This window comes from Calidris pugnax, unplaced genomic scaffold (assembly GCF_001431845.1).
Source record: "Calidris pugnax isolate Ruff unplaced genomic scaffold, ASM143184v1 scaffold41, whole genome shotgun sequence".
Classification (NCBI taxonomy): Eukaryota; Metazoa; Chordata; class Aves; order Charadriiformes; family Scolopacidae; genus Calidris; species Calidris pugnax.
In genome coordinates, this window is record NW_015094509.1 from 30,724,553 (window position 1) to 30,734,911 (window position 10,359).

The following is a 10,359-nucleotide window of genomic DNA, read 5'->3' on the forward strand; positions in this document are numbered from 1 at the left end:
CCCCGGGCCAGGCCGCCCGCCATCCGCCCGGCGCCCACGAAGCCCACCCGCAGCTCCGCCGCCTCCATCCCGCCGCGCTCCCTTCCGGGACACGCCCCCTTCCCGAGACACACCCCCTTCCCGCACAACAGATCCCCATTGGTCCGTCCTCGACACACCCCCCGACGCTCATTGGCGGCGCTTGGCTATAAGGGGCGGGGCTTGGGGAAAGGGCGGGTTTCTGCGCAGGTGCGTGGGGGCCACGGCGGTGAAGGGGGGGGCAGCGCTGCTGCGATCTACGCGTTGGGTAATGACCCCCCCCCGGGGGAAGGATCGGGGGGGACACATGGGACAACATGGTCCCCAGCCCTTCCCACCGCCCTGGGGCTGTGGCCAAGGCCCCTGGTACCCCAGGGGTGTCCCCTCAATGGGAGGGGGGTGGAGGGGCCCCCAAACCTGGTCCTTGTCCTCCTCCAGGGGAGAAGGGGTGGGGGAGGACACAAATGATACTGTCCCCAGCCCTCCCCATTGCCCTGGGGCTGTGGCCAAGGCTCCTGGTACCCCAGGGTGTGTTGGGGGGGGTGTCTTCTCAATGGGAGGGGGGTGGAGAGGACCCCAAACCTGGTCTTCACCCCCCCTCCAGGGGGGAAGAGGTGGGGGGAGACACAAATGACACTGTCCCCATCCCTCCCCATCGCCCTGGGGCTGTGGCCAAGGTCCCTGGTACCCCAGGGTGTGTTGGGGGGTGTCTCCTCAATGGGAAGGGGGTGGAGAGGACCCCAAACCTGGTCCTGGTGTCCCACCCCCCAAAGGGGAGGGGGGTGGGACATGGGACAACACGGTCCCCATCCCTCCCCACCACCCTAGGGTTATGGCCAAGGCCCCTGGTACCCCAGGGTTTGTTGGGGATGGGGGGGGTGTCTCCTCAATGGGCCCCCAAACCTGTTCCTGGTCCCCCCACTGGGGGGGAAAGGGAAGGGGGTGACAGAGGGGACTGTCCCCAGCCCTCCCCACCACCCTAGGGTTATGGCCAAGCCCTCCTGCTCCCCCTGGGTGTATTTGGAGGGTGTCCCCCCAAACCTGTTCCTGGACTAGGGGGGGCTGCTTTTGACCTTAGGGTGCTCCCCCCAACACCGTGTCTCTCCTCACAGGACACCCCTGCACACACCACCATCATGGTGTCCCGGAGCTGCTGGGTGGTTCTGCTGCTCCTCTGTGCCACTGCCAGGTTTTTTGGGTGGCTGGGACTCAGCACCCCCCTGGAAGAGGTGGGGACCCCCCCAGAGAAGGACTGGAAGGGGCTCTGAGGTCTCCCTGGAGTCTTTCTTCTCCAGGCTGAACCCCCCCAACTCTCAGCTTGTCCTCCAGCCCTTGGAGCATCTCCATGGGCTCCTCTGCCTCTGCTCCGAGAGGTCCATGCCCTATTGCCCCCCAGAAATCCCAAACTTTGCAGCTGCAGAGCCCAAGCTGCACCCAACCACTTCTGCTCATCCACGTTTTGGGGTAAAACCAGCCCTGTTTAGTTCATTTCCTCAATGGTAGATGGAGAGTTCTGCTCCTGATCCCCTTCCTATCCCCAACCTTGCTCCTTTCCAAAGTCTCCTTCCCCATCACCGTGGGATGGAGATTAAACACTGGGGGCTTGTTTTGGGATGCTCATGAGAAGAGCCAGCATCTAATTGGTGCGTGGTGGTGGGCATCACCATGGGGTGATGGTTTATAGAGGGCTGTGGGGCCACCACCCCAATATTCACTCCAGGAGGGGCAGGAGAAGCTGTGGGAGCAGCTGGACAAGTGGCTGCAGCCAGGACTGAAGAGCCTCATCACCAGCAGGCAACACCAGGTGGCCCAGCTCATGGAGGACATCGCCCGGTGGATGGGTAAGAGCCACCAGCTGGGATGCTGCTACATCCCCATGTCCCACCTTGGGGTTGGACCCGAACTTCTGTCCCTCCTTACAGGGAACGTAAGCAGCTGTGGGGCTGCAGGGCTCCAGGAAGGGCACCAGGTTGTCCTGTCTGACCTCCATCACATGCAGGAAAGAGCTCGGGATGTCTATTCCCAACTAGGTGGGAATGCAGGAAGCACCATTCCTGGCTCTTTTTGCACCAGGACACCCCTTGGTGCAGCTTCCATGGCTCATCCCAACACCATATCCATCTCCTCCATGTGCAGAGAGTGACCTAGTCCTTCTCCTGGCTCAGCAGTGCCAGATGGAAGAGGTGATGGAGAACCTGCGGCAGGTCAACCAGAGCCTGGGGCTGATGTTGGTAGCTGTGGAGGGTGCACGGAACCTCCTGGAGAACCGTCTGGAGCAACTTCATGCTGTCCTTGACCCAGCTGGTGAGCTGGGAATGGGTTCTGGAGGGCAGGTGGGTGCTGGTGGGTGCCAACAGAAGGCTCTTGCTCCCTGTCCCACAGGTCAGAGTCCGAGTGCCATCTCCACCTGCATCCTTCATGGCTCCTACCTTGTGCTGCTGGTTGCGCTACTGGTGCCTACACCACCCCGTGCCATCCTCCTCCTCCTCACCTTCAGCGTCCTTGGCGAGTTCCTCAACATCCCGGCACTCTCCACTCTCCTGGCCCTTGCTGTGGCAGGTGGGGACAGGTCTTGGGGGGACCTGGTTGGGGACACACCACTCTAGGGGTGCTCTGCCCTCTCCTACCTTCTCGCTTCCCTGCAGGGCAGTTGCTGGTAGTGGCCACCCGTCATGGTGCTGGGGGACCTTGGCTGGTTCTTCCCCAGGAGGAACCCCGTCACCAGCTCACCTCCACCCCAGACAGGTAAGAGATGGTTGGGAGGGAGGGATGGCACCCTTGGGGGCTGCTGGGACCCATCCTGCAGAGGTCCCCAGAGTGGGCTGCTGGCCTCCAGGAGGGGGGCAGGATGCATCTTGATGGCTTCCCTGTAGTTTTTGGGCCCCTCATCCCAGCTCCTCCTCTTCTGCCCAGAGGAGGGTGCAGAGAGGGGGCTGCCATCGTGATGGTGACACAGAAGTCACCAAGGTAATGAGGCTCTGTTTCTCCTTCTTCCCACCTAGGGAGTCCAAAATAGAGCTTCTGCAGGAGGAGCTGGAGAGGATGGAGATGAGCTGCCTGCAAGGTGAGAGCTGGCCAGGCAGGGGGGACATTGGAGAGAGGACCGTGAGGTGGGAGGTGTGGTGGCTGTAGGACAGGGATCTCAAGTCCCAGCATGTCCCCATCCTGTGTTGGGGGCACAGATATTATCCCAGAGCGTCCTCAAGCTATGCTAGGGCATGGGCACCACCCCAGGGTGTCCCCATCCTCAACCTGGGGACAGCAGCACTGGGAGTGTCACCACCACCATCATGTGCCATGTTCCTGCAGATCCCTTGTGCCTGGAGCAGCCCCCAGTGATGGCAGGGGACACCCCTCGCTTAGGAGGGGGGATGTCACCTGTCCCCAGCAGCTGGAGGACAAAGCTGAGCTCATGTCGGGTAAGCCTGAACTTAGGTAGGTGCTGGTGGGATGTCCCTGGGTTGGGCCAGACCCTGCTCCTGGGGGCATCTAGGTCCTCGTCTGAGGGTCAGAGTCTCTAGGGTTGGGCTGTCCTCACCATGACTGCACTTCTGGGTGCTGGACGCCCTGTTGGGAACGTGGCCAGGGCTGGTCTCTCAGGGCTTGTTGGGGACATGGCACCCAAGGAGGACTTTTGGGTGGATGGGCTGTCCTCCAAGGATGGATGGATGGCCAAAGAAGTCATCTTGTATGATCCACACGTCCCTGTGGGATAAGGGGCATGTCCTGCAGGGTCACCAGGGATGGAGGATGTCCTGTCTACACCCATTCTTCCCCAACCAGGTGATGCTGGAGCCAGCCGTGGGCACTGGGAAGCACTGGGAGCCCAAACCTTGCAGCCCAAGTCAGTCTCTGGCCAGTGACGTGTGAGTACCAACCAGAGAGGACATCCCTTCTCCAGGGACACCTTGGAGCTGGTGTCACCTCAGGGTGCACCCAGTGCTCTGGCAGTGCAGGGGACAGCCCTGCTGGAGGCTTCTTGGGGTGCTGATGGGCTCTCTCCTCCATAGGTCCTCGATGTCCCCACGGCTCCCATGCCAGGGGCTCACCAGGGCCAGGCAGCGGTGCCGGAAGAAAGCCATCTCTGGGCAGGACTTCTGCCATGTCCACACCACTGGTCGAGCCTCATGCAGTGGCTTGCCCATGGACTCATCCCCCCATATTTAACCTTCTACCTCCTCCCAGAGGGGTTTTTAAACCCTACATTTGATTCTTCCAGATCTTGGTGGAGAACATATGGTGGTGCTCAGGGCCCTAAGGGTGCCATTGGACGTGGGTAGAGGACCGTGCTGCTGGGCAGAACCTCCTCATCCCACCAGTTTTATGCTATTTTTGTATAATTTAATAAATGCCGTATTTACAGCTGGAGCCTTCCCCATTTTGGTTCTTCCTGATGCTGGGGCTTTGCTGGGGACTTCACTGGGGACTTTGGGACCATCCCCATGTGCCAAAAGCAACAGCAGATGTCCAGCTGCCACTCCTGTGTCGGAGGAACCCTGATCACCTTCCCTTTATTACAGCCTAATTACAGGTAATTAGCAGTGTAGCCCATTACAGCTGCTTGCATATGACCAAGGAAGGGGGTGGTGGCTCCAGTTGGTGGCTACCACCTGGTCTGGTGTCCCAGCACCTTTGGGGTGTCCCAACCTTCTTTCCCCTGCCCTGGGTGTCCCAGCAACAGGCAGGAATGTGGGGACAGATCAATGGCCCCCTTTTTACTTTGGAAATCTCACCGTCACTCCCCCAGCCCTGTCCTCTGCCCCAGCAGAGGACAACCCTGAGATGAAGAGGATGCTGCCGGTCCCGCATTGGCCCCGTCACTTCCTGGCGTTGGCGTAGTTGGCGCTGAACCAGGTGCAGGTCTCCTTCACGGCTGGGGAAGGAGAAGATGGGATGGGTTTTGGGATTGGGAACGTGGTTTCTTCGTAAGAGTAGTTTCATAGAATCATGGAATGGTTTGGGTTGGAAAGGGATATTAAAGATCACCTAGGTCCAACCCCCTGCCAGGAGCAGGGACACCTCCCACTAGAGGCCCTGTCCAACCTGGCCTTCAATACCTCCAGGATGGGGCATCCACAGTTTCTCTGGGCATCCTGGGCCCAGAATCTAAGGAATTTTTTCCTTAGATCTAGTCTGAACATTCCCTCTTTTTAAAGCCATTACCCCTTGTCCTGTCACTACAGGCCCTGCTAAAAGCTCTGTTCCCATCTTTCTTATAAGCCCCCTATAGGTCCTGAAAGGATGGACAACTGATGGCCACCGCTGATGGTGGACCCTGATGCCACCAAGGCTGATAGTAGTGGATAGGACCTCTCTGTTCCATGGAGCCCCCTCCATCTCACCTTGCCTGAAGGGTGTGAACTGGAAGCCAGGCAGGTAGCGCCGTAGCTTGGCGTTGCTGGCCGTCTTCTTGAACTGCCCATCTGCTTTGGTGGTGTCAAACTGGGATGGGTGGGATTAAGGGAAACCAAAGGGGAGAAAAAAAATGTTCTTGCTGTGCCCCACCACCTGGCTGGGGCAGTAGGAGTGATGCTCTGGACCACAGCATCTCCCCCAGAGCCCTATAGTTGCTGGTGGAAAGTGGGGTGTCCCCCATGTTGCAGCAGCTCCATGAGAAAGAGGGGGGACAACCTGCGGTGAAGGATACAAGAAGCTCTCCCCTGAAGTCCATGGCCTCCACGATTGCCTCTGCTGCCTCCCTGATGGAGACTTCATCTTCTTCTCCCACTGTGGAGAACAACATGATCATGGCTGTTCCCCCTCATCTCCTTGAAAAGGGGCTGGTGGAGGAGTTGAGGGGGGTCAGCAGGGGCTTACCTGACAAAATGATGGGTTCTACCTCATCGTATTCCCGCAGGACCCACAGGAAGAGCCGGGCCAGGTCCTGCAGAGGGGCAGATGGTCCATCTGAGGGGGTGGCTGCTGTCCCCCAGCCCTCCCATCGCAAGGAGACCCAACCCTGAGGATGGCCAATGCTGCCCAGGACAACCCAGGTGGGCTCGGACCCTGCTGAGGTCCAGGCCCCAGCCCCCCAAGCCCCCTGCCCTGCCCTCCCCAAGCTGTGGGAGGCAAGTTCTCCCCAACGCCACCCATACCAGGGAATAGATGAACTGTCTCCTGGGCTTCCCCGTACCCCAGACAGTCAGAGCAGAACCGGTCTCTGCAGAAAGAAGAAGAACATGTCCATGAGCATCAGCCACCTCCACGCACCCCAGCTATCCTGCAGAGCAGCTCATGGAACAATCAGGGGGAGGATAAAGAAAACAACCCACCTCTCCCCCAAAAAAGCTATAAAGTCCCGTCACACTCACGTTTGGCCAGGTAGACCTTGTGGATGAGCCCTGGCAGGACGTGGCCATCCTCAATGTTGAAGTTGTCATGGGGCCCGAAGACGTTGGTGGGGATGACGGCGGTGAAGCGGCAGCCGTGCTGCTCAAAGTAGCCCCTGGGTAAGAGCAGAGGGAGGTGGGTTGTCACCTACCCCCCCCAGCACAGAGCTGTCCCCAGAAGACCCCCAGCCATCAGCATCTCTATCTGCTGAGCCCAGGTATCTCCCCAGCTTTATTTAATCCCTGGGACCCCTAAAAGATTCCCCTTGCCCTGATAACCAGAGGGTGCTCACAAGGGTTCTCCCATGTCCCCATCGCACCTATTCTGGATGTCAATCATCCTCTTGGCGTAGGAGTAGCCAAAGTTGGAGCTATGTGGTGGCCCATTGTGAATCTGGGGACAAGAGAGCAGAGAGTTAAGCAGGGCAGGGACCTCCTCCTGGCTGGTGTATGGGGCTGGAGATGCTCACCATGCTCTCATCGATGGGGTACGTCGTCTTGTCTGGGAAGATGCAGGTGGAGAGGCAGGAGACCACCTTCTCCACCCCCGTCTCGTAGGCCAAGTGCAGGACGTTGTCGTTGATATGGATGTTTCTCCTCTGGGGATGGAGAGATTTCTCAGATCAGTGGGGTGGGGTAGGGACACCCCCCAAAACCCTGCACCCTAAGGGTAATAACTCCAGAAACCAGAGGAGCCCTGGTTTGGCGCTCAGAGCAGAGCAAACCACGTCCCCATGTCACAGCTTGGGGAGGGCAGGGGGTGGCAGCATCCACAGGGACCCCGATATCGCCCATTCCCTGGGTGCTCACCCAAAAATCCAGGTTGTAGCGGATGTTTTTGAAGAGGCCCCCCACCATGGCGGCCAGATGGATGATGTGGGTGGGCTTGTGCTGCTCAAACAGGGCTTTGGTCTCCGCAGCATTCCTGGGATGGGAAATTTTGGGAGTTCAGCAGCATCGAGGGAGCAGACATGGGGGGCTTCCAAGACAAAAAAAAACCCTACTTGGTCAACTCACGTCAAGTCGGCATCTCTGGAGGACACGAAGATCCACTTCTCATCTGGCCGCCCCTCTCCATCGGCCACCACCTTCTCGATGGCTTTCCCCACCAAGCCCGTGCCCCCCGTCACCAGGATGCGCTTGGTCACCGGCCCCGTCACCTCCGTCATGGCCAAAACCCTGCAGGGAGTTGTTGGGATGGGGGGTTAGGAGGGGGGCTACACTGGGGGTCACCCCGGGGTGCACCCCGCTATGGACCACCAAGCTCCTTCCCACCACCCTGGTGTGGGTGCCCACCAGCCACACGCCAGGCTTGTCTGGTCATTTTTTTTTGAGGGGTCTTTTACCCGTTTCTGCCAGTAAAAGCGAAAAGGAAAGCAGAAGCAGACGTTTTGGTGGTGACGCGGCAGAAACTCGTCAGCTGGAGTTGCTAATTAATGGAACCGGCCTGGCAGCCCACGGGCTCCCCCTGCGCAGGCCGCACCTGGGCCAGGGCCAGATCCTGCCACGCGGCGCCCCACGGCTGGTGGAAACGCAGGCTTCACCCCACACCGCCCTCCGGTCTCCCTGGGCTGCACCCCCAATCTCCACCTGCACCCCAAATCCCACCACCACCCTGGTGTGGGTGCCCATCAGCCACACGCCAGGCTTGTCCGGTCATTTTTTTTTGGGGGGGGTGTCTTTTACCCGTTTCTGCCAGTAAAAGTGAAAAGGAAAGCAGAAGCGGAGCGTTTTGGTGGTGACGCGGCAGAAACTCGTCAGCTGGAGTTGCTAATTAATGGAACCGGCCTGGCAGCCCGCGGGCTCCCCCTGCGCAGGCCGCACCTGGGCCAGGGCCAGATCCTGCCATGCGGCGCCCCACGGCTGGTGGAAACGCAGGCTTCACCCCACACCGCCCTCCGGTCTCCCTGGGCTGCACCCCCAATCTCCACCTGCACCCCAAATCTCTTCCTGCACTCCAACTCCGCACCTCAGATCTCCTCCTGCACCCCGAGTCCCAGTTCTGCACCCCAGACCTCCCCCTGCATCCCAAATCTCCTCTTGCACCCCAGACCTCCTCCTGCATCCCAAACCTCCTCTTGCACCTCAGCTCTGCACCCCAGACCTCCTCCTGCACCCCAACTCTGCACCTCAGATCTCCTCCTGCACCCCAAATCTCCTCCTGCACCCCAGCTCTGCACCTCAGACCTCTCCCTGCACCCCAAGTCCCAGCTCTGCACCTCAAATCTCCTTCTGCACCCCAACTCTGCACCCCAAATCTCTTCCTGCACCCCAGCTCTGCACCTCAGACCTCTCCCTGCCCCCCAAGTCCCAGCTCTGCACCTCAAATCTCCTTCTGCCCCCCAACTCTGCACCCCAAATCTCTTCCTGCACCCCAGCTCTGCACCTCAGATGTCTCCACGCACCCCAAGTCCCAGTTCTGCACCCCAAATCTTCTCCTGCACTCCAAACCTCCTCTTGCACCCCAGCTCTGCACCCCAGACCTCCTCCTGCACCCCAACTCTGCACCTCAGATCTCCTCCTGCACCCCAAATCTCCTCCTGCACCCCAGCTCTGCACCTCAGATGTCTCCACGCACCCCAAGTCCCAGTTCTGCACCCCAAATCTTCTCCTGCACTCCAAACCTCCTCTTGCACCCCAGCTCTGCACCCCAGACCTCCTCCTGCACCCCAACTCTGCACCTCAGATCTCCTCCTGCACCCCAAATCTCCTCTTGCACCCCAGACCTTCTCCTGCACCCCAACTCTGCACCTCAGATCTCCTCCTGCACCCCAACTCTGCCCCTCAGATCTCCTCCTGCACCCCAACTCTGCCCCTCAGATCTCCTCCTGCACCCCAACTCTGCACCCCAAATCTCCTCTTGCATCCCAGCTCTGCCCCCCAGACCTCCTTCTGCACCCCGAGTCCCAGTTCTGCACCCCAAATCTCCTCATGCACCCCAACTCTGCACCCCAAATCTCCTCTTGCACCCCAACTCTGCACCTCAGACCTCTCCCTGCACCCCAAGTCCCAGTTCTGCCCCCCAAATCTTCTCCTGCAGCCCAAATCTCCCCCCTGCATCCCAAGCCCCTGATCTGCACCCCAGGTTTCCCCTGCAGCCCAGGTCTCCACCCCGTATCTCCTTCTGCACCCCAAATTCCACATCTGTACCCCGGCCAGAGCCCCACACCTCCCCTGCACCCCAAGTCCCAGCTGGGCACCCTAAATTTCCCACCTCTGCACCCTAAATCTCCCCCTGCATCCAGGTCTGCAACCCAAATCTCCCCACGCACCCCAAATTCCGCATCTGCACCCCAAATCTCACCCTGAACCCCAGGTCTGCACCCCAGATCTCCTCTTGCACCCCAAACTCCAGGTTTGCACCTCGAACTCCAGGTTTGCACCCCAAATCCCACATCTGCACCCAGGTCTGCACCCCAAATCTCCTCCTTGCACCCCAAATCCCACATCCCCACCCAGGTCTGCACCCCAAATCCCCTCCTGCACCCCAAATCCCACATCCTCCTGCACCCCAAATTCCACGTCTGCACCCAGGCCTGAGCCCCACACCTCCCCTGCACCCCAAGTCCCAGCTGGGCACCCTAAATTTCCCACCTCTGCACCCTAAATCTCCCCCTGCATCCAGGTCTGCAACCCAAATCTCCCCACGCACCCCAAATTCCGCATCTGCACCCCAAATCTCACCCTGAACCCTAGGTCTGCACCCCAGATCTCCTCTTGCACCCCAAACTCCAGGTTTGCACCCCAAATCCCCCATCTGTACCCAGGTCTGCACCCCAAATCTCCTCCTTACACCCCAAATCCTACATCCTCACCCAGGTCTGCACCCCAAATCTCCTCCTGCACCCCAAATCCCACATCCCCACCCAAGTCTGCACCCCATATCTCCCCCTGAACCCGAAATCCCACATCCCCACCCAGGTCTGCACCCCAAATCCCCTCCTGCACCCCAAATCCCACATCCCCACCCAGGTCTGCACCCCAAATCCCCTCCTTGCACCCCAAATCCCAC

The 10,359-nt window shown here is 59.7% G+C and overlaps 3 protein-coding genes across 4 annotated transcripts in view; 1 reads left to right on the plus strand and 2 right to left on the minus strand.

Annotated features, from left to right (window-relative positions):
* The window catches only part of PYCRL (pyrroline-5-carboxylate reductase-like), a 2,732-nt gene extending 2,664 nt beyond the window's left edge, over positions 1-68 (minus strand). Inside the window, exon 1 of the mRNA XM_014965231.1 lies at positions 9-68. Within this exon, the coding sequence (XP_014820717.1) occupies positions 9-68 (60 nt within the window). The remainder of the gene's footprint in view (positions 1-8) is intronic.
* A 1,900-nt stretch (positions 69-1,968) lies between these two features.
* LOC106902084 (protein brambleberry-like) lies at positions 1,969-4,229 on the plus strand. Of its 2 annotated transcripts, XM_014965262.1 has the most exons (8): positions 1,969-2,048; positions 2,155-2,322; positions 2,401-2,577; positions 2,664-2,763; positions 3,021-3,082; positions 3,328-3,437; positions 3,802-3,884; positions 4,029-4,229. In XM_014965262.1, exons 1-8 carry the CDS (start codon positions 2,012-2,014, stop codon positions 4,183-4,185), a joined length of 894 nt encoding a protein of 297 aa, XP_014820748.1. In that variant the 5' UTR covers positions 1,969-2,011; the 3' UTR covers positions 4,186-4,229. The 2 variants fall into 2 exon arrangements, with proteins under 2 accessions (XP_014820748.1, XP_014820747.1); XM_014965261.1 differs by having other exon boundaries at positions 2,155-2,577.
* A 269-nt stretch (positions 4,230-4,498) lies between these two features.
* The window catches only part of TSTA3 (tissue specific transplantation antigen P35B), a 6,396-nt gene continuing 535 nt past the window's right edge, over positions 4,499-10,359 (minus strand). The window contains exons 2-11 of the mRNA XM_014965260.1: positions 7,365-7,526; positions 7,158-7,272; positions 6,818-6,946; positions 6,668-6,741; positions 6,330-6,463; positions 6,114-6,178; positions 5,836-5,902; positions 5,666-5,745; positions 5,361-5,460; positions 4,499-4,891 (exon numbers count right to left, since the gene is read on the minus strand). Coding sequence (XP_014820746.1) covers positions 4,836-4,891; positions 5,361-5,460; positions 5,666-5,745; positions 5,836-5,902; positions 6,114-6,178; positions 6,330-6,463; positions 6,668-6,741; positions 6,818-6,946; positions 7,158-7,272; positions 7,365-7,516 — 972 coding nt within the window. The 5' untranslated portion in view covers positions 7,517-7,526 and the 3' untranslated portion in view covers positions 4,499-4,835. The remainder of the gene's footprint in view (positions 4,892-5,360; positions 5,461-5,665; positions 5,746-5,835; positions 5,903-6,113; positions 6,179-6,329; positions 6,464-6,667; positions 6,742-6,817; positions 6,947-7,157; positions 7,273-7,364; positions 7,527-10,359) is intronic.